At 46.3% G+C, this 23427-nt stretch overlaps 1 protein-coding gene across 1 annotated transcript in view; it reads right to left on the reverse strand.

The window, feature by feature from the left end:
* LOC119381697 (Down syndrome cell adhesion molecule homolog) overlaps positions 1 to 23427 on the reverse strand; it is a 151470-nt gene that overhangs the window by 43240 nt on the left and 84803 nt on the right. Inside the window, exons 4-7 of the mRNA XM_049412870.1 lie at positions 11618 to 11764; positions 6031 to 6148; positions 4112 to 4287; positions 1376 to 1672 (exon numbers count right to left, since the gene is read on the reverse strand). Coding sequence (XP_049268827.1) covers positions 1376 to 1672; positions 4112 to 4287; positions 6031 to 6148; positions 11618 to 11764 — 738 coding nt within the window. The remainder of the gene's footprint in view (positions 1 to 1375; positions 1673 to 4111; positions 4288 to 6030; positions 6149 to 11617; positions 11765 to 23427) is intronic.

A 23427-nucleotide genomic window follows, 5' to 3' on the forward strand; every position in this document is an offset into this window, starting at 1 on the left:
CTCAAACTTCTTTCTTATAGGGCACCAGCTTATTCGCTATCTCTGCGATGCTTTCATATGTCTGCATGCTTTTAAAGCAAAAACCGATAACAATGTTGCTGCATTTTCGCTTTAGTGCCAGCTTTTCTTCTTCGTTGTTGCGCGCTCATGGACGTGCACCCTATGAAGAGCATAGCAAAGGCCAGACGCTGCGCGTTTTTCGCTGACGCAACAGTGCCGGTGCCGGTCTAGCCAGATAATTGGCGTCCTGTATTTACAGCCTGGCATATTTTGTCTCCGTGAGCACCGGTGGCTAATGCAATATTTGTACAATGAGCAGAGCAAACTAGAGCCCCTGACGGTCGGTAATTAGATCCGTTGCGCCACAATTATGTCGCGGGTTTTCTACGCTCTTCGCTCGGACCGAACTTCTATGTACAAGCTTCCAAGTTGCGTACAAAGCCCTTCCATTAGCGTTTCGCGTTTGTTCTTCGAAATCAGAACAATCCACTTGGCGGTATGTGGAGTATGCACCGCGGCTCGATCAATACATTACGGACCACGAGTTTCGCCACAGGGACGGCTATCCCGACCTTCTTCGTACGCACGCTGTTATTAACGTATTTACATTCTTTGCCTCACAGCGTCAACCGCTGCTCTGAATATGCGGCTATATCATTCTGGTGCTGAGCCGCCGGTTCGATCACTTGAAACGTGATAGCAGCCAGGCGTAATAAAAGTGAGCTCGTTCCTTCAGATTTGAATGCACGTTAAAGAGTTCAACCTGGTCTTCATTTACTGAGTTCGAAAAGTTGCATTTGCGTGGAAAAGTTTTAAGTCGATATTTCGATTTTTACACCGCTTGTCTCTATCGCTTGTCCACGTTTTAAATTCGGCTTTGCGGAGGCGATTGAGCATATTCTGTGCCACTGCCCACCCTACCAGGCTCAGCGGCGTGTTCTAGAAGCCAAACTCCGTCGTCTTGATGTAATAAGACCTCTATCAGAAAACAAAATACTAGGACATTGGCCCACGGTTTCATGCATGCATAAGGCCACGAAAGCCCTATTGTGCTACTTGAAGACGACCGTATCACGAGCGTCTGTCAACTACCAGCGCGAGTTCATATTGTGTGTGTTAAGTCTAACTGCCCATTCCTTTTCTCTTTTTTTTAAATTCTTGTTCGTTCTTCCCTATATCATCTATTATTCCCCCTTTCGCCCACCACACGTGTAGGGTAGAGAACCGAACCCGTGCCTGGTTAACCTCCTTGCCTTTCCTCTTCGTTTCTCTCTCTCTCTCTGTAACACTAAGCGATCTGCCAAGAGTATCGGCACACAAAAGTGCCGTGCCATTGTAGTACAACGATGAATTTAGAATAAAAGCATGCGCTTACCGCCAACAATGAGCTCGGCTGCCGCCTGTATGGTGCTCTTGGGCGACAAGCGCACAAAGCACTGGTACATTCCTTGGTCCTGGCGTCGGATCGAAGGCAGGTGCAGCACACGCGAACGGCCCATCCCCACCAGCGACTGCTGCGCTGTGGGCATCACGCGGCGTCCGTTGTGTCTCCATTCGAGACTCGTCTCGTCCAGCACGCCCCAGTCCAATCCGGAGGCGTTGCAGCGAAACGCGGCGGCGTGACCCACCTCGGCTCGCACGTTCGCCGGAGTCACCGTTGCCCACGGCTTCGCTGCGCAACGGAGGGCAACAAAATATTAGGGGAGACCCTAATCCTTGATATAGGCGTCTTGTTGTGGCACTCGCACCTCGGCCTTCGTGTGCCGTGGTGTGTTCCTTGCGTTAACGTTGTTTCATCGCGCTGCCGAAGCGGATCTCGGAGGCCACGTAGAAAAAAGCGCCAGGTGCCGCAACGATCCCAGCTGCTCTAAGATGCTCACAAGTAGACCGCCTGCTCTTTAAGTTTACTCACTCAATTATTTTCATTAGTTGTCCTGTTAGTTAATTGGCCGGCCCTTATTTTAACTAAACTTATATGATCCGACATCATACGTATATAACTTTTACCTTGACCCAGAACCATTAATCTCGTGCCAGTTTTATTTTTCAAAACGCATTTTCTGAATACCCGGAAAACCGGAAGTAAGCGCTCGACCGGAAGTACTTGGAAGAGAAACTAGAATGTCATTCGTGGCTCGGGTCACTAATAAGGCGTCATACCTTTGTCGACACGCTATCATCGTCAGTGATGTCGCTGCATTGCCGCTGTCGTGACATGCGCCTACTGTCATCAAAAACAAAATTACACCATCTGCCACTCAAGGGAACCATGAGGTGATGCGAAGCAACATTCGGGGCGCGCACCAAGTTTCCTTTACGTTCACTCGGCGTTTCCGTTAGTGTGTGAGGTTTGTATATAGTGTTTGTGTTATCAATACGTTGTGTTTGTGCGTTGCTTTCCGTTAGCGCCGAGTGAACGACTGGTGCAGACTTTGACGTTACAACTCATCTGAACGGGAGCGAAGCGAGAATGACGGAAGCCGACCGAGCGCACGCGCTTATATGAAATGGGGGAGGGAGAGGAGAGCGTGGGTTACAGGCAGTATTTGGCTGCGGCGCCGCTGCCTCCCATGGGAGGAGAGGCTGCGCCACGGCTGCAGCGCGGGGGAGTAGAGGAGAGAAGGCGACCGAACACCTGCATAAAGGAGGAGAGTGGGAGAGAGAGTAGGCGCATGCGCAGTGGAGCGCGGACGCTACCATCGCCGCCGGACACAGCCCCGAGAAAATACTGCTTCGCATCTAAAATTGCTGGCCTTCACAAGCACTTCCACGCTTACCTGGCCACGCTTTGCGAAAGCCCCGACCTTGCCTTATAAAGAGCTACCATAAACATGCTTCGCAAAACATCCACAGTTGAAGGGAGAGATTCGAAGCTTTCTAACTCTTTCTCATTCTCTATAACTGTACATGTTGTGTATGTCAAGCACACGTAATATATTTTACGTGTATGTGAACTACACGTTTAAAAAGCTAGACGTACCAGCTATGCCTTTAACACTGCTGACATTTTCCACAATGAATGTTTCCTATTGTGCGGAAAGCTTTCTTTCCCAATGCATGTGCAACATATTGTTCCTATTCAGGATGTACGATATCGACCGTACGTTCGCGTGCACTTGGCACAAATGCACGCTTTCTGTTGAAGCGCTGTGAATAGCAGCTGTTACTTTCCCCAGCTATCAGCCCATTTTCGTTTCTCGCTTTGCATCGATGAAGCCCATGGCAACACCCGCTTGAAGGAACTCCATGGTGCTCAAGCAAGAGATGGCACCCGGTATTGATCAGCAATTTTTCTTCCTTTCTGTATATTATAATTTTTTCTATGCGTCTTTAGAAACCTTCATGAATGCGAAACGCGTTCAAGCTGTCTTTCCGGAGCTGTTATATTAACGTATTCTAGTTCAACTGCGTGTGACTTGCAGCTTCAGCCGCAAAGTTTCTTCGTGCGACTTTGATTCAATACAATGGTTTATATTAAAGTGAGACGTGTGCGGGCTGTTTGGAGGCCTTGAGCGGATAAATGTTTTTTTTTTGTAAAAGTGTTCCACTAAAGCATTGGCCAGTTACTGAAAGCGGCATTAAAAAGATCATGAGTTAGTTAAACTATATTCTCCGTGCTTACTCAGAAATAGTATGACTACTATAACAAGATTGCTAATAAAAATTTATTTATTTATTTATTTATTTATTTATTTATTTACATTTCTGCCTTGAAGCACCAGTTTCAGCAGTTTCAGCTTACTATATAGTGCGGAATACTTAGGTATCTATCGCCACCTACGTTTTATTTTTGCATTTTCTGTTACTTTAAGGCTCTTGTCACCGTATGTGTCTAATTCTTGGCATCACAAAAATAGTGATTTTAAATGCACTCCAACTTCTCTTTTGCCTTAATATTGCTTTAAGAAAGTGTCGTTTTGTTAATGTTGCTCGTGGAAACAGAACTCGCTCTTCACTAATATAAGAAGTATTATTGGTGCGAGCCGTTTAACGTGCTGGAAGCAGAGCCGCCCACACAGTTCGCAGCATTAATGGCAATCTCGGGCATTGCTGTATTAGCTCACATTGAAACCATGAATTCAACTGAGAGGAGCATGCAGTGTATACTCACGAGTGACCACGAGCTCGAGGTCGACCTGCGCGTCGCCGACGCTGTTGGACACGACGCAAACGTAGGCGCCTCCGTCAGCGGATTCCACTTCGCGAAACTGCAGAACGCCGGCTACCTGGCGGACGCGGGACCCGGACTCCACGGGCAGCATCCGTTGACCGTCGCGCTTGTACCAGCTGTTTTAAGGGAAGCAGGTGACATGTATGCAGTAACCAAAAGGTGTAGTACACAATCACGATTATATGTTTTCAGTGTTAACAATCACTATAGTCGGTTACAACCTAAAAATAAATGTAAGCACCGCCCACAGCCGTCGCTGCCCCAAGCAGAGAGAATTCGCATATATGCCCTATCAAATTATATTTGCTTATTTCCATGACGTCAAGCACTTCCCGCGTACTTGGTGACGGTGACTTTGCCATACAGGCGCATGTTCGTGTCGTTAGTTTTCGGTCGAGAACAAAAACTTCATGGCAAATTTAATGCGAAGATTCTAACTTCACTACTGAGCCGGACGGACCATTTTAACGAGGAACGACGGACGTTTAGTTTATAATTTGCGTGGTATTAACATTAGCAGCGAAAAGTACTTATGTTTAGAACAGAAACCACCCAGCACGGCTCTCTTGCACAAGTGAATGAAGGCGCGCCGCAGTTCGGGGGGCGTAGCTCGTATTTGCTCTTAGGTTGCGACCGACTATGTTTCCAAGGTCGATTCAACCTTGATGTTTTTGTGGTTGCTGTCGTCTGGTAACTGACGCAGAAATTACAAAGAGAAGTTCGGCCCTCATGTCAACAGTGTTGTGACTCCTTGCTAGAGGAGACCTATCTCATGCACGTTAAATGTCATTCTATGACGTAATAGTAATCTTTTTGACGTAATCGTAATCTTCCTTCAGTGGAGTGAATTATTACATTCTGTATATTCGCTTTCAAATAATTATTAAATAGCACTGTTGGGAGAAGTTCCATGTAGCCTCACTAGATGTCTTAGTGTTAAAAGTTATTTGATAACCTGACAAATTAGTGAGGAAATTAAAGGGCATACTTAGTCTACAGTTATTTTGTATGCGAAATCAAGAACTATCACTTTATTCCGCAATATATTTTATAGTATCACCACCGTGCGAAAATATCCTACATATATCAACGCACTCTGCGCTCTTGCGAACGTCTGAAGCTTTTTTTTAACCCTTGCACAAAGTTCCCGCACATTGGAGCTCTGACGAGATTGATTCATTCCATCGTCTGAGCCTTTTGTATTCCACCGCAAGCAATATCTATTGCACAATTCATCTTGCGCGTGCAGCCAGTCTCGTTCACCTAATCCGCATTAAATTTGAAAGTTTCCTAAACCAAAGAACGACATTTTGAAAGCCCTAGCAGAACCTATCTTTTAAATTCAGAGCCGATCTTCTGTCTGAGGGTTGAGCAATCTATGTTAGGAAACCGCAAACCGACAGTCTGCCCAGAGAAACGTTGTGACATGTAATGTTCTGTAAAAGGAATGCATTTCGTTTTGCTGCATGCACCAACATATTTTCAGGACTATTTGCTTGACTAACAAAAAAGCACAAAATGACGCGTGCACAGTAATAAGAAAATCGGAATGAAAGAATCCGGTTAGATCAGGTACTTACAGCACACACACAATACACAACTAAACACAAAGCATTATGCCTTCAGGGCAAGTGTGCATCACAGTAAAAATTAAATTTACGTAGAAAAACTCGTCTGTTGAAAAGCCTCATTGGGCGAGCGTCTTCGCTGCACTCGAGCGCTTGGCTTGGAAGTTGAGACTCGGCCAAATGCGGTATTTCTCGGAGTGATTTCGTTGTCTTTGATCCGCTTTCGTGTGTGGCAATAGAAGTCTGGCAAATAGATATGAAGTGAAGGTAACGTTGCACACATGAGCTAACCTATAAGATGGCACTGGGAATCCCTCGGCAGCGCACAGTAACTCGGCTGTCTTGCCCGGATCGCTGAGCACACGGCTACTGCGGTGGACGATTGATGGCATCTGCATCGCCACAGGCTCTGCAGGGAGCAAAAAAAGTGCAGGCAAGAATCAATGGCTCTGGGTAGTTTCTGCAATGAACATACACTTCTTGTTATTCAGCACGAAGCACACAAACACGTTCGTTTTGCGAAACTGCACTACTGCCGCGCCAACGCATTATTCCAGCTTATTCTTCCGAGAGAAAGGTATCCACAGACAGTCCTTTATTGTGATTGCCTTGGCGAAGAAATCGCAATCTTTTTTTCTTCTAAATCTTGTTTGCATTTGACACGTTCATCTTTTCTACTGCCCTTAACCACTCGACTTTCTTGCAGTCTTCAGTAACTTTTCTGTATTATCTAAATGCCCGTCTCTCAGTGAATAAATCACGGATGCTGCTTCTATATATAAAACGTGCCCGTTGTTGTTTCTTCAGAATGATTCCATGCTTCTTTTATTTCATCCTAAGGCCACATATGTTACTCAACAGCCTCTAAAACTTTTGCTGATTTTTAAACGATGAATGATGTCTGGTGCTTACGAAAACGTCTCAAAGAGAGAAAAAAAAGAAAAGGCACGGCTATTTGGCAATGCATACATACGATTGTGTTTCTTCAACCGCAGAAGCAGCTTTGTCGGGGCTCCAAAGGCATGTTTTACGCTTCGAAGCACGCAAACACACACTTTGCCGACATGATTGCCGCCAGAGTATTACATCAAGTGATGTTACACTTGGAAACAGTCTGTTGACTGCTCAACGAGCGTTTAAAGCTCATGTAAGCCGGTGTTTTTGTTTTGTTTGATCGCGCAGCGCACCTGCGCTACGGAGCATATTGGTATATATATATATATATATATATATATATATATATATATATATATATATATATATATATATATATATATATATATATATATATATATATATATATGCGATAGTAGGTTCGCATACAAATGTATTTTGAGGATAACAATTCGATTGGAAGGCCGGACTGTCTGCGAACTCGGCTGGTTTACGCAAGAGCTGGCAGATCAAAGATGGCTCTGAGCAGACACCCCGCATGGAGTGAGTCTAAGACGAAGAATCACTGCCAGCAAAACATGTCGCTTCTGTATATCCTTAAGAAATATGTACGGACGTTTCCAAATACATTGAGTTTGTGCAATATACGCACTCACCGATTTCCGAATCACTGGCAATGCGCGAGCAAAAAGAACGCGAACAAAATTCTCGGTGACTTTCCGACGTCGAGTTTTATTATTTTTTCTTTTGGTCATAACGTATCTCCTGTTTCCCTACGAGGCATTTTACACAGCATCTCCATAGCTTCAGAGAAAGAAGCCGACATCTATCTTTGTTGCCATTTCGCTCTGTAAGAAGCCGGACGCCTTACGCTCTCCTATTTGTTTCTTTTATTTATTTAGTTTTTCTAACGGCCCGAGCGTTGCTTATACGGCCGTCCGAAAAATGCGCTCCCCTTTCGTGATTCAACGTCCTCGGAGTACGTACGCCCACGAAAGAATGAGCATGCGCGTCACGTTCACTTTGTGGCGTGGTTCGTATTCCACGACCTGCAATACGTCACTGCCGAGGCTCGGTGTTTGGGCCAGGGTTTCAAGCGCCGCTGCCGCTACTTGTCGCCGGTGAACTGAAACAGGCTTCAACTGTATTGTGCGAGCATTGTGTCCGCCGAAAACATAAGCTGAGGAAATAGCTCCATTTATCGACTGCCGTTCTTTCCTCTTTTTATTTCTGCGTGCTGGCTATTCATATGCGTGGCATTTCCAATATAATTCTGTAAAGTTAAAATTGGCTTGTTTGATACTTTTTTAACTAAAGAAGGGAAATCTTAAGGGCTCGTTTTTTTTTTTGTTTTGTTGTAAGACACAGCATTAACTAGAAGTAACAGACAAGAAAGCCATGGGAAGTATAGGGGATGCTGTTTTGTAGTAATTATGGTGTAAATGCGAAGGAAGTAAAGTGGACGAAAAGATACCTTGCCGCCGACAGGGACCGAACCTGCAACTTTTGAATAACTCGTCCGATGCTCTTCCACTGAGCTACGGCGGCGGTCATCATCCCGTCCACTTTATGGCGTATATATGTGCATTTAAAGATAAAAGTGTTCGCGCTCCTACGTTTGTAACTACTATTATGTAATTTTTTTATCCTATGGGTTTGTTACATGCGCTTATTTTGCTCTACATGCGTTCATTATCCTCTAATAAGTTGTTCTGCTGTGACCTTAATTATAAAACATGCGAAGCAACCCGAGGATGTATAAAATTGGACCTCGGACGCAAGCGCTTCGTTTTTCTCTTTCATTCTGATAAAATAATCTAACAGTATCATCTAACAGGCGTTCTTGCTTGTTTTGTATTAGTGTTAAAGGTGCAGTACTAAGCACTCAACATTGGCCTCAGGAAAGTCGGAACGCCAATATATTTTAAATTGTTTTTCTTTGCTTCTGTTCACTGAAACTTCGCTCATACAGGCACACAGTCAAATGTTCTTTCAGTAAAAACCTATTTGTGCGGCAAGTATTTCAATGTTATGCTGTTTCACGAGCTACATGCTACTAAACATTTGATCCCTTACATCAAAATATGTTGCTAAGCGTTCCGCGTTAACTTTATCGCGCTTAACTCAGTGCTTTAGGGCTACAGATTTCAAAAGCCCATCGAACTACGTTGGGCTGGCTGGGTTTCATTACATATGTTAGTTGGGAATATAATATCCGGATATACTGCTAATATCTACAAAGCAGTGCAAAAATTTTGCTTGAAACAGCAAAAGGTCCGCAATAGGCCTACATGTTACGTTAGGCATAAACAAGCCCCAACTTTTTTGTGAATTCCTAATTTATCGTTTGTTCATTTCATAGCTATACAAATTAACCAGCGCTTGCATAAAAAATAATAAATTGTAAATTTCAAATTCAGGATAAACAAACAGCATCATATTCATGACACTAAAATCCTCATCTGCGTGCAATGCGGCATTTTGTAATCAGCTGGAAGCTAAGCGACCTTTCATATCATAATTTCTATGTTTGTCGTGCGACCGCTGAGTAATCTTCGCTTAAACGAGATTATTCAGGGCAAATGTTTGCTTCCTGAACATTTTCTTTCCCGTCTCATTATAAAACTAGTTATCTCCATCCTTTTCTAAAATTTCAGCGGGTTTTTTCTAATGCAGCTTATCTCCGCTCAGTCTTACAAGCCTCGAAATTACCTTTCAACGAAAGCGCGCGCATTTTTCTCTTTAATGCATGTGTCTCCGTCTGTGCTTCACGGAAAAGCGCAGACTGCAGGCGTTCCAGATTACGGCTTGTGTAGATAGGAGATTTACGGCGGAGCTAAAGAAAAAAGGCTTATACAATCGCCAATCTTCACTCGCCGAGACTTTCAAAGGCGCCCAGAATTAAGGAAAAACTTCCCCTTCCGTCTGTCGACATTCTCTTTTCTTCGACGACTTTCTTTGTACTTTTTGTCTCGACTTGCGGTTCTTTCTTTTGCAGGAACTCCCAAGACCCTGACGCACGCCCTTGCAAAGCAGCCGGGTTCGAGTATCGCAGTCTCACTTCCGCATGTTTCGTCGCCCGCGTACACCTTAAGCCGCTGTACTTCTTTTGCGCACTCCCCACCACCCGCCGGTAATTTACAAAGCGGCAGCGAGATTTGCTCCCGGCGGGATTAACCGAATGCAGCAGGTTTTCGTAATTAGCTCGGAACAAACTGCACTTCGTGCTCAACCGAAGCTTTCTCTTGGTTGTCGGTTTTCTTTTTAACTTTTTTTCTTCTTTCATTCCTCTCTACCGGGCATGTACACGAGCGAAGTGCTCAGCGTGTGCGCAGGAGAGTAAAGTCGGCGCCACTCGGATGAATTGCGCAAGCCCCGAGGACTGCGCGAAGCAATATTTTGCGAGGAATGCTTTCCACGAGAGAACGCGGAATCGGACTTTACTTACCGCGATACAGCTGCGAAGCAGCTGTGTTTGACTGCTGAAGGAACATGTTATTCAGTAGAGACTTGTCAAGTTTGTTTAAGTGTTCTGTGGTTGTGCATTTCTTCCACTTTCCTCCTTCTAACGCTGGCAGAGTGCTTTGCGGGTTCGGTGCGTCGACGTGGTCAGGAGAGCGATGACCTCAAAGCTAGGCGCTTTCTCGAGTCACTGAATGCGCTCCGCCGTAATGGACATGTCAACTATAGATAGACAGTTTGAGAATAGCTCCCCTGGGTGAATAAAAAAAACGATGATATTGAGCAAACTACCACTTTATTCGCACCAATAGTACCTGTCGTGGTAGCTTTGTTGGTTGCAGGTTTGAAGAGCACGCGAGTTTGACTCATACACTCTAAGAAAAAAAAGCATGTGTGACTCCTCTCTGTGAGTCCTCACGTGCTACGTATATGACTGCCTCTAAAAAGACGCGTCAACTCTCTTTTGGACCCCACGACGCTCCGACACGAGTATAATAATCTTGAAAGAGAGCTCGTGGGTCTCTTTATTGACAGTCATATACGTGGCAAGTCAGGCCTGAGATAATGAATAATGGCACTCTTTGTTGTTGTTGTTGTTGTTGTTGTTGTTGTTGTTGGAGTGTACCCATAGCGACCGTATTTCAGTGGTACGTGAAGTACGAAACCACCCGTGCACTTGAATACAGTGGACGTTAAAAAACCACAGGTGTTTAAAATTATTCCAGCGCACGTGTACGTACTCGTCCTTAAAATCGTGATAAATATGAGCTGGAACGCCGGAACGGGTGTCATATAGCCTCGAACCCAGTTAGGGTGATGCAAGGCAGCTGTCGTTGGAAACAAAGTGGAAAGGGGGACGCTGTTCTAATAGCTGTTGGCACTCCCACTATGCGTTTGGTTGTTCGTACGAGAGACAGTTTAACCGTTTGGCTTTCTGTTTTTTTATCTATCTGTCGTAATTGGTTCGAGCGCCCTTGTTCAAGGTGGCACTGACGACACGTCGTGTCGACTGAGATGAAATTAGCGGTTTAAAATTCGAGCCAACAAGCCAGCAGTGGGCGTGGAGAAGTCCACATGTCCAAACATTGGCTACAGCGATGTTCCCTGGTCAACGATTTATCATCACTTCAAGCCAACGTTTAATAGTTACATCAAACAATTGCGCGAAGAGCAAGAAAAAAAAAACGAATGAAAGAAGAGAGAATGAACCGCTGGAAGTCACTGCGACAGTTAACCGTCTTATCGGCTATTGGCGGCCAGTGAAGTGCCGTAAGCTGTAGTTTTCGAGAAACGCAGGCGTCATGGGTGTGACAACAGTACGCGAAAAGCGTCACCCTTTCCATTTTATTTTCAACAGCGTCATCCGAGTATCGGTCCAATTGGGGTTTGAGGCTATTTGCCACACTTTCGCGTGTTCCCGCTTATACTGCTCACGACAGTACTACATGCTGCGTTGCCAAAAATACACTTCGGACGGCTGACTCTCACTGCTCGTGTTGCTACTATTAACGGGCACACTCACCTCTAAGCAACAGTCGAACGAAGTTGATGCTGGTCTTCTTCCTGCGGGTGAGTGTGTTCTCTGTGTGACAGCGGTATCGCAGTAGCTCCTCCGAGTCCCGGGCCTCCCGGATGTACAGCTGCCCGTCACTCGTCACTAAGTATTCGTCTGCACGCAAAAGCAAAAAAAGGAAAGAAAGGGTTAGTAACGGAATGTCTAATGCGGTGCGACATTTTCTATTCAACAATTCTTCATCACGATGGTATGGTCACAACCTCTAAGCATAAGTGTAACCTCAGCCCACAGCCGTCACTCTCCCACGCAAACATAATTTGCATAATGCCCCCTCCAATAGCCTTTGCTCATTTCCGTGACGTCGAGCACCCTTAACGCATTTAGGGTAGGCAATTTATCCATACAGACACATGTTTGTGTCGCTGGCTTTCGGTTGAAAACTTGGAGTTCTCGCTAAATTTCAGCACGCGTTGCGGCATCCATCCTCGTCCAAACGTATATTGAGAGGGGACCTCGAACTTTTATTACATAATACGCGTTGTATTCACATTAGCAGCGAAAAAGTACTTACTGTTAGAACGAAAACCACCTAGCATGAGTTTGCACAGAGAAATAGCAGGCGGGCCGTATTTCTGGAAGTGGAGCTGGTATTTATTGTTAGGTTGCAGCCGACTATAGTAGCGTTGTAGCCACTTATGTTGCCAGTAATACCACTTTGCGAATCCTACTATACTAAAGAAGAATAGAGTCGGCAGATGGTTCACCGGCACGTTAACTACTTTTTCGCGTATGTAGCCTAAATTTCACTGCACAAGAGCAGTACTCTATGTTAACCGCTCGCGTACGGCAATCTTCCAGCTGCAAACAACGAGCCGTAACGTTCTTCATCGCAGGGCTTCTCGAAAACTACAGGATGTTTTCTGCTACAACACCGCCATAACGAAAATGACTGTACATCGCATAGCCGTTTTATCAAACGCGAAAAGCTTGGCAAGAAACATAAATGCCAGAGACCACGCTGCCTGATAGGTCTCAGAACACCCCACATATACCGTCCGTATATTCACATACGCGCATAACCGCTTTCGCTCGCACTCGTGCACCGCGCGCTATCCACGCACCGGGGATATCTGCTTTGCTGAGCAAAACCGTAAACATGAAGTAACGGCGAACGTCAGCTCAAAGCCCACCCGCCCAACAACGTCGCCATTCCGGATGACTCATCTCCCGACGACGCCAGCGTGAAAACCAGTCGCTGGTGAGCATGGCGACGCCTGGGCACCGGGAAGATTTGTTGGCACTCACGTGCACGTTACTCCCAGAGAAGAGGCCATCCCATTCGAGTCTCATATACTTCCCCTGCTTTTTCTCTCGACACCGGTGTTATCCACGAAGGCCGTTACGGCATAGATTCTTGCGCGCGAGCGCTGCATCTTCGCTCTATCCAAGAATGCCACGTTGGTTATATGGCTGCGGCCGTACGTGATGTTTTTCCTTGCCGCGAAAAAAAAAAAAAAACACGTTCGTACGGTCCTTCCCTTTCGTGTCTTTGCTCAATATTTAACTGTTCCTCCTTCCTCACCAGCGCTAGCTTCTGGCCGCCAACCTTTTCCTCCCTAGGGCATGCACGTATTTCGTGACTTTCGCTCGGACCCCCTCGCGAGCGAATAAATATGCGAAGATATGAGGGTGGGTAGAAAGGGAAAAGCCGTTTGGCCTTAACTTTATGACGCTTCAGCCGGGAGAGCCACCGCGACACGAGAGAACGCTTTTTTTATGGAACATATATATGCTCCTCGATCTCGCGCGTAGGATCTCCTCTTTTTTCCCTCTCTTTTTCACCTTTAAGGATCAAGCACTTACTTCCTGTAATTTTTCCTTCTCCTCCTCCTCCTCCCTCTCTCCTCTAATATTCCCTTCACCCAAGCTTGTAATGTGGAATAACGATCTACAAGCAACCACGTTGAACGTCCGTGCGTCTCTTTATTGCTTCGCTTCAACTTTTTTTTTTCTATCTCATAAACGAGCGGCGTAGGACATAAACTCCGTAATTGTGTAAAGATGGCCATGCTAATTTTTTAGTCAGAATTCTTAACAATTTCGAGGCATTTATGGCCAAGTGATAGCATAAATCTTTTTTGTTACCCTGTACCGTGTGGTACGTAAAAATAGATAGAATACTTGAAAGGGACGCGTGCCGAAGGGAGGAAGCCTATATGCTATGTGTACGCCTTCTACGTTCTTCGAGCATTCCTGCGTTCGCAAACACTCTTAGATATTCACTTTATTGGCACGCAAAGGAAGGAGCAGAAGAAAGAGTGTGCAACTCTAAACGATACCACTTTAGAGAAATGAATACCTGGTGCTTCTAATATAATCAAGGGGTAATTCATTTTCGTTACAGCAGATGACACTTGATAAAGAGACGAGCGAATCGCGACAAATGGCAGAGTGTCACGCGTCAACACCGCTAGAATGAAAGTCCCGAGACAGAACACAATGGCAGATTTCGAGAGGAGAAGGTTAGCGCACTTGCAAAGATTTATCGGTCGTCGCAGAAACCACAGCTTCTCCGACGAACTTTCATTTCCCGTTATGAAGAAATAACCAGCGACCCACAAGGAAGCAGACTCGGCCGCGGTGACAGCGGATACCGCAGAGCGCACGCCTATGCATTCTTAAAAGCGCCGCGCTGCTACTAAGACCAGAAAAAAAAAAGATAACAAGAGCGTAGAATGAATGAACCTAAACCGGAACACCTAGCAGGCGAGTCGCTCGAACGAGCAGCTTTGCGCCACGAATGTTGCTTTGGAAATGAATATTTGAAGAAGCCACGGCTTCCTGCTCCGAGTTTAGCAGCGCCCGAGCGAGCGGCGACAGGCCCGGCCCGCTCTAGCTGGTTGAATCCCGAAGGCGGGCAGGGACATTGAAGCGTTGAAATTTTCATAATTTCCAGCGGTTCACCCTCCAGCCCACCTCCCTACCCCTTCTCACGCAACGAATGATGAGTACGTGTGGCAGCCGACTTTCTATCGCTGCCGAAGCCGCGAGCCCACGCAGCCAAACTCCTAAAGTTTTTATCCCCACTTTTCTCGTCTCTTTCGCTTGCGTAGACAACATTCTTTCAATTATTTATAGCTCGCCTTTTGCTGTCAAACGGTGCTGCTCAAGGAAACAACGAAGAGCTGAATTTTTAAAAACTTTTCGCGGCCGACGAGTAGTGCAATCGCATCTGTGCTTTCTCTCTTCTATCTAACCCGAGAAAATATTCTGGACAATGGCGAACATGATAACCACGCCAGTAGACGCGTATATATATATATATATATATATATATATATATATATATATATATATATATATATATATATATATATATATATATATATATATATATATATTTGTCGTAGCTGTAAGCTGCAACTGAGGAAAAAGTTTTGAACTTTGTTGGCAATACAGGCAGCGTGGATGATATATCAATGTTGCGGTTGTGTTTCTTGTAGATGCATCGAATTCTGCGCTCAAAGTATATCTCAAAATAGGAAATCTATTGTGTGGCTTATTTCGAAAATGCACGTCCTCAGGTCGATCTGTCCATATGGGGAAGCTTTTTGGTTTCTACCGCGATCAGAAGCGTCTGCCCATTCAATAATCAAGGGCTCCATATAATCAATAAATATACCATTTGTGGTCAACTACCCCGACATTCTAATTAGTAGGATCCATGTCGAATGTGACAGGAATTAACTAACTTCTGGCCACTTCACAGCAAGGTCGCAGGATCAAATGAACCAGCAATTCCTAATCACAAGGAATACTACGCACCACGAATTACTTAAGTAGGCGGTTTGAAAATGAAAGTGATGTTACATCGATAACATCTACTGAGCCAAACGTGCGGTTATCACGTTACGTTATGCAGGTAGTTCTTGGCCACTTCGATAAAGAGGTCGGAAGAATTAAATACTTCAAGAAGATCACAGCGATTGTGTCCAACAGTCTATTGATTTGAAATATAAGCTACGATCTTTATCGTAGCTTATATTGCAAATCAATAGATTATATTATCGGACGCAAATCAATAGATTATATTATCGGAGGACGAAGAGCTGTGCTCTTCATCGTCCGCATGCACGAAGTATATCTGATGTAAGAGCCGTCCACGGTCACCCATCGTTGAGGCCGTCATCCGGCCCCGTATCATGCTGAACTCTATATTAGCCTCGTATGCCTTAATGTTGGGAAATAAGAAAATTCTCTTACGTAAGAGAAGTTTATTATCGCAAACGTTGCTTTATGATTCACGATAAGCGTCTGAGTTACGTAATGCGAAGGCACGGGTCTCCTTACCATATTTTTCTTTTTATTGCAATAGCAATTATATGGACAGTCTCGGCTGAATTTTGCCGTCGCCGTCGCCGCCGTCATGCACCGTATATGTATAAGTATGTATATATACATAAAAGCCCCAAAGAAAAATAACTCATGATAAATGTTTCCGAAGCGCGGAATCGAACCAGGGACCTCTTACTCCGCAGCGAGTGGCGCTAACCACTACGCTACGGAACGCAGATCCTCCACGTAGCTAACGGCGAGCGTTATATACACACCCTTTACCGGTGGACGGACTCAGAGACGGCAGACGCTTATAAGCGTTTCTTCATTACCAGCGAGATGGCGCTAGGAGCGCTACGGGCGCATTTAGAAGTCGTCGGCGAGCTCGCTCGCTTCTTCTTATATTTTTTTTTCTTTTGAAGAAATGCAAGACGGTTCGAGAATTCTACAAGTGACCCGGAAAAAGCAACTCGTATGACCACAAAATGCGACGCACACCGACAGCGTTCTAAGCTTAAGCGTGACGCAATCGACAGAAGTTATTTGCGTCGTTGCATAATCACTGCGTCATTCTTCATTATTGCTCGGTAATTTTAGTTCTCTCTCTTCTGTGTATTCGCACTGGGGCCCTCATTTGCGGTTGCTAGTTTGCCGCGCGTACAACGGAGGTTCACATTGAGGGTTATTGAACTAACCGAGTTTTTGAGGAACGAAAGAGAGCTGCGCTGTTAATTGTTGACTGGCGATGTGAGGAAGAACGCACAGTTCTTTTCTACCGTGAATCGCGGGAAACACTGCCTACACACAACAAGAACATATGCATTGAAGTTCCCACGGACCACCGCACCGCTAAAATAGTCACTAAGGAGATGTGGGCGAAACGCCCCCCCCCCCCCAAAAAAAAAAAAAAAAAAAAACGCCAGGCCTGCGCTGAAACCGCAGCACAGTCACAGCGAAAGCTGGAAGAGCGGCGTTTCTAGAGCCCTTTAAGCTCTCTTGGGGCTACAATACAAGTACACTAGAAAGGTACCCACTACGCCATAAATCACAATTATTAAGAAGTTCGGAAGCACCTACTAAGCCATTATTCGTCATTCTGCGGAGAGCGAGGCACCAGCTACACGTCTGTGAGGCATTATGTGCACTTTGTTGACGCGACGACTGATGACGATGAAGAAATATGGCTCAGCCCTTTGTAATGGGTTGGAATCTTTAAACGGCCCACCAGTTATGTAATTTGCATTGGGTGACGCCCGGTCGCTATTTCCCTCTCCCGTCATGCTGTATAACATACGTTGACGTGGAAGAGAGACAGAGGGGGAGGGGGGGGCGAAGAACATTACTGAGACCCCGAGGAAATGGATCATGCGCTTATGGGCTTCCTTGGCAACGAATACAAGTGCACTTGCGAGGAACCCACTACGCTATAAATCATTGTAATTTTTGAGAAGTAGGGCAGCAGGCACTGTGCCATTTTTCGTCATTCTGCGGAGAGCGTTGGTACCTGCTAAACGCATGTAAGGCATTATGCGCACTTTGTTGATGCTGTGCCTGATGAAGATGAAGAATTATGGCAGAGCCCTTTCTAATGGGTTCGAAGCATTGAACAACCTACTCATTGCGCAATTCGCATTGTGTGACGCCTCGTTACAGAATTCGCGTTGTGCGACGCTTGGTGCTTATTTTACTCTTCTACCACGCTATATTGCATATGCTAATGTGGTTCCTTCCCGACATGAAGCCTGTATAGGACCTTTTTGCAAAGCAGTTTCAAGCACCGGCATGGCTCAGAGGTTGAATACTGGGCTCCCACGCAAAGGGCCCAGGTTCGAACCTCGTTCCATCCTGGATTTTTTTTTTATTTCGTTTTTTTTTCTTATTTCGAGCGATACTGGTTACGGACACCGGCGGCGGCGGCGGCGGCGGACAACTACGGCGCCAAAAACGGCCGGTGAAATGATCTCACAGCTTTCGCTGTAAAAAAAAAAAGAAGAAGAAACAACAAAAAATTGGCCGCGTATCTGCGTGCTTCGCTGCAAATATCGTGTAAAGACGATAGAAGAGGCGCTCTGTGAGATATGGACGCCATCTGGCAATACGTCGGGAAACATGAGTGCTGTGTTGCGTGCTGGTAGTCCCGGCACAGCAGCAGGCGAAGACCGGCGGTGACCAACGCGACCGGCGGGGACGCCAGCCAGCCCGAAAACGCGGTTTGGCGCGAAGCGCTGAAGCAGAGAAACGTCCGCACTCAACGAGTACTCTCCACACACTCTTTTATTTACACGTCGCCTGGGTAAAACAGGAACGCCAGAGCGGCGCCCACAACCGGCAGCCTGAAGGCCGCCCACAACGCTGCTTTTTCATTTTTTAAATTTTTTTTCACCTTCTTGGCCTTTTCAAAACTAAAATTTTTCAACACCAACCCATGGCATTCGTACAGTGCAATACAGAACCGAAACCGAAACACAACAATGAGCTCGTGCGAAGGGCACGGAGGAAGGAAAATTTCAGCGCAGTCGCATTTTCAGCTTTGTTGAAACAGCGCTCACTAGACGACGACGAAGTAAAAGAAGGCACAGGACAGGCAGCGCCTGTCCTGTGCCTTCTTTTACTTCGTCGTCGTCTAGTGAGCGCTGTTTCAACAAAGATGAACGCATACCAACTCGCTCAAGCTTCCATTCTTATGCATTTTCAGCGCAGCTTAAGAAACTGGGGTCCTTAAAATTACGTATGTATGCACTTTCTATTAAAGGAACACGCCACCTAATACTTACCTAGTGATGTTGCACCTCAGATATGCATGATATTTACTTTTTGATCGACAACGTTCACCAGTTCAAGACGGCTGTACCAGTTCAAGACGGCTGGCCCTTGGGCAAATGGTTCAACTTTGGCCGAGTGGCTGAATCGAGGGACGCGCCGACAAACAGAAAGACAGACAGACAGAAAGACAGACCAAAATGTCTGCGTTTAAGTTCCCCAAGAAAGACTATCGTCTTTAAAAGGCGGCCATCCTGCCCTGCGATCGTGAATGTACAGCGAAGCTATACAAACACCCCATATGCTGATGCGGGAAGGAGGCAGGGGGGGTGAATATGTTTTATGATGACATTAGAGTGATGGTAGTGATAATCGCTTTGTGGTCGCTGTAGCAGACCGTGATTGGTTCCGCGACCATTTTCAGCAAGACGAATTTGTTCCTTTGGTCGAGTATTGTATACACGCTGTTCTTCTGGTGTTTTTACTTTCCCTGGTCTACCCATGGCAGTCTTATAATGAACTGAATGAGTTGTTAGACGGGTCTCCCTTTTATATATAAAAGCGAGAAACACACGCGAGAAGAAGGAAGGGTCGTTTGATGTCATTCTAAGCCCTCGTGTGAAGTGTAAAGCAGCTGCAACCTGATCTTTACCGGGAACGTGTGGACGGGTGTTCCCTCTGTTCAGAGGCGCCTTATCATCCATCACGCTGTTTTGGTGCCTATTTTGTGGGTTTCTTTATTGAAACAAATACTGAGCTCTATTCTGTATGCCTGATTGCAAAGAAAGATATGCCATTTGCGTTCAACTGTTAAAGGGCCCCTACACCACCCAGAGGTCGAAATTTAGTTGTGGCGTTGTAATTGTGCACTAGTCTACAGCGAACGCTTGCATAGTTACACGTGTTTGCTCGTTTCGTTCTTTCCTTTGCTACGCTGCGTTCGGCAGCTCGTCTGTCCACCTCTCCGAATGCCTTTGCTCAGCGGCCGAGGTGAAAACGCAGGGAGCGCGCGCATGTGCTAGCAGACGAGCACACCAGCGTCTGCGGTGAGTAGTGGGATTTGACTAATAGAGGAGCATGGGAACGCCTGTGCTGAGTAGTGGGATTTTTCCAATTTCTGTGGTACATACACGCTATGGGAAACGTGCAGCACCTACAGGGGGCGCAGCAGTCCACTGCACCAATGCGCCGCCAGCGCCACGAGTGGACACTTGCGGCCACTTCAGTTTCCACTGGCGTGCTACGCATCGTCGTCTCTCCGTCTGCTACGACCGCGTTGTATGCGAGTGCGTGTACGCTAAGGCGACATATTTCGTAAAACGGATAGGCCTTCGGAAAGTTAGCAATGCAGGATTCTGTTAGGGCCTCAAACGAAGAGAAATGACATTATTTATACGCAAACAATCATGTTTTCGATGTTACAAAAAGCACGGACGTGCGACAGAGTGTTTTGAAAGAGCAATTCTTGTGGCCGGCCCGCGTAAACCTCGAAGCATAGGCCGTCAGCATCGATGTTTTTATGCATTCTTTCTTGCCATTTTGCCTGCTTATTGGTGTTCGATGGAGGCGAAAATGTTTGAGGCCCGTGTACTTAGATTTAGGTGCACGTTAAAGAACCCTAGGTGGTCGAAATTTTCGGAGCCCTCCACTGCGGCGTCTCTCATAATCATATGGCGGTTTTGGGACGTTGAACCCCACATATTATTATTATTATTATTATTATTATTATTATATTATTATTATTATTATTATTATTATTATTATTATTATTATTATTATTGGTGAGTAAATGATGGCACTTGTGTCTGACATGTGTTAGACAACCCCTGCGATAAGCGCTAGTAAAACGTACGATGGCTGAACTGCACGTGTTGCATTTAGTAATGCATTGCAGTTCCGCGAATTTTTCTGTACTGTAGTTCAGCTCCGTTCTCGCGGTCCGCGATGCATTTTACCAGGCATGCGGGGCTTCTTCCTTACTGTGCCTGTTTACGAACTGGGCAGTCTGCGAACTGAGCCGCTAGATGAAGTGCGGTAGGGCGGAAAAACAGCAGCAGCTTACGAGGGAATATTGCTGGATCTGTCGATGACCTTCCACCAACGAAATGTAGACTGCAGACTCAAGATCACTTTGCCGGCTGCCACTCTGTTCCGTCAGCACTCTAAAAATATTAATTACCTTGCGTGGAGCGTAAATCTACAGCAAACTATGCCGTAAAATCCCGAGCAAGCGCCCCTACTCAGACAAGCGCCCCCATTCTCTTTTCGGCAGATTTGAAATATGCGCCAATGACCGAGCAAGCGCCTCCTCCCCTCCTGCCATTTTTTTAACCTGCTCTCCGCTACAGAATCCTGCAGCAGTAGTTCCTAGGAACCCAAGTTCCGAAAGCCTTTAGATATATGCACGGTTTCTTAGTACTTTTGCAGTATGGTGCCTCGGGGTTGCATTCTGAGTCGTCACAAATTGTCGGAAGATTTGGAGAAGGTCTTTCCCCCTTGTCATAACACATGAAATTTCACACGAGGATTCCCTCCGGTTAAGTAAAAATAGTAAATGCATGCATATTCAGTAAAACATTTCCTTAGAAGCGCAGGTGTGCATTCTTCATTGAGGCTCTTTCACCACCATGTTGAATTTCGGTCCGCCACCTGGCAAGCCCCCCCCCCCCCTTCAAATGTTGTCCGATTACCTTTCACCGTTTGGGCGGGGGGTGGGGGGGTCTTGCTCGGGATTTGATGGTAGCTAGAGCATGTACAGGGTCGTCCACTCTTGGTACGAACACGGCGCCGCGTGGCTGCGCTCCGCGGGGCGCCGGCGCCAGCGGTGCGGCCACGCATCGAAGCTGATCGGCGCAGGCGCACAATAGCTTGGAGGCGGGGCTTCGTTTCGATTGAAAAGCGCGGGTGCACGCAGTGCATGTTTTGCCGTGAAGCAAACTTAAAGCGCCAGAGAAACCACGAAGCGTTGCAGGAAAGCGCGCTTCGCTCAGCGCAACGTGTTGTGTAGTTACGGTATTTGAGAGTTGAGCGGTCCCTCTTTTTTTCAATACCATAGTACCATTTTAATGTATACATCGACGCACGGATGGACAGATGGACATATTGACGAACGGACGGACAGATGCGCGGACAGTCGGACGGACAGATGGACGGACATAGTACGGTTTCTTTTTAAGCCATATTCACGCTATGAATGCTGTATCTACGGTATATGTAACACCCAGGCCCGTATCCAGGAATTTTTTTCTGGGGGGGGGGGGGGGGGGGCACTTGCTTAAAACGTTGACTGTTTCAGAAAAACACATATTCTCATTATTTATTTACGGTAAAAACACCTACTTCACCAAAATTGCGGGGGGGGGGGGTTGCCCGGGCCCCTAGCCCCCCCCCCCTGTCTTCGGGCCTGGTAATACCTGTGTTTCGGTCCGACGGGGACGTACGACGGCGACAACGGACATCGTGAGAATAAGGAGCTTCCCTCCTAAAAAGAGGGGCCGCTCAATTCTCAAATACCGTGACTACATAACACGTTGCTCTGAGCGAAGTGCGCTTTCCTGCAACGCGTCGTGGTTCCTCATGTGCCTTAAGTTTGCTTCACGACAAAACACGCACGTCGCGCTTCCGCGCTTTTCAACCGAAACGAAACCCCGCCTAGAAGCTCTTGTGCGCCTGTGCCGATCAGCTTCGATGCGCGGCCGCACCGTTAGCGCTGGCGCCCCGCGGAGCCCAGCCACGCGGCGCCGTGTTCTTACCAAGAGTGGACGACCCTGTACTTCATAAACGTGCCCGCGGGATCACTTACCTTAGGCGGCGTAACCTAATCCAGCCTTCCCGCCGCGTTATTTAGCATGGTCAAGGCGGATTGGATTGGATTGGAGTAACTTTATTAACAAAGTCCGGAGGCGTGTGCCTTAGCACGCGGCGGGCCGCTCCCACGACGGGACAATTGAAAAAAAATATTCCAGGTGCGTAGTTCTTATAATTATTGGCACAATTTACGACGCAGAAATTCATACGCAACATTGTAAAGCACAGCGAACAACCTGACACGGCTCCATTCATAGATGGGCTGCTGCACGGAGCACGCCAGTCGCTTTCGTTCACTCCCGCACCGCGGCGCCACCGGCTCAGTGCACGTTTCCTATAGGAGTTTTGTGCTGACGCCACAATATTTTGAGACCAACGAGAGGTGCACATATTCGCTGTAAAACTGGCTACTAATAATGAGGTGCGGCTGCTCTCGAAGTTAAAGCGTAAATATCAACACCAGTTCATAGTTCTTAAAGACAAACCTGCATGAACATGTGGATATGTAGAGATGCCGGCACTTGTGGTTTAGATAATGCTGCCGAAAATTAAGAAGCGTCAATAAAAATGAACAGGACCTCCTGCCTGACTCTAGCATTTGCTCGGGGTGCAACAAACAGCGAAAAAGATACCTGTCATGCAACTATCTTCAAGTATTGTAAACGGCAGGATTACGATGACGTAACGTCCAAACACTGTCACTAAGCGAAGGCGTCGTACATCTGTCTGAAAGAAATCATCAAGGAAAGTTAGATTCCCCATTAATGCCACTCAATTTATCCGGCGTTGCTGATACTGCCATCGATAGTCTAACTGGTGGAGTACGGCTACTTTCTGCATCGATCGTACTTCCTATTTGTTGAGTATTCGAATGTTCAGGACGTGTCTAAGGCAAAAGCCAACATTTAAGACGA

Source organism: Rhipicephalus sanguineus, chromosome 2 (assembly GCF_013339695.2).
Source record: "Rhipicephalus sanguineus isolate Rsan-2018 chromosome 2, BIME_Rsan_1.4, whole genome shotgun sequence".
Lineage (NCBI taxonomy): Eukaryota > Metazoa > Arthropoda > Arachnida > Ixodida > Ixodidae > Rhipicephalus > Rhipicephalus sanguineus.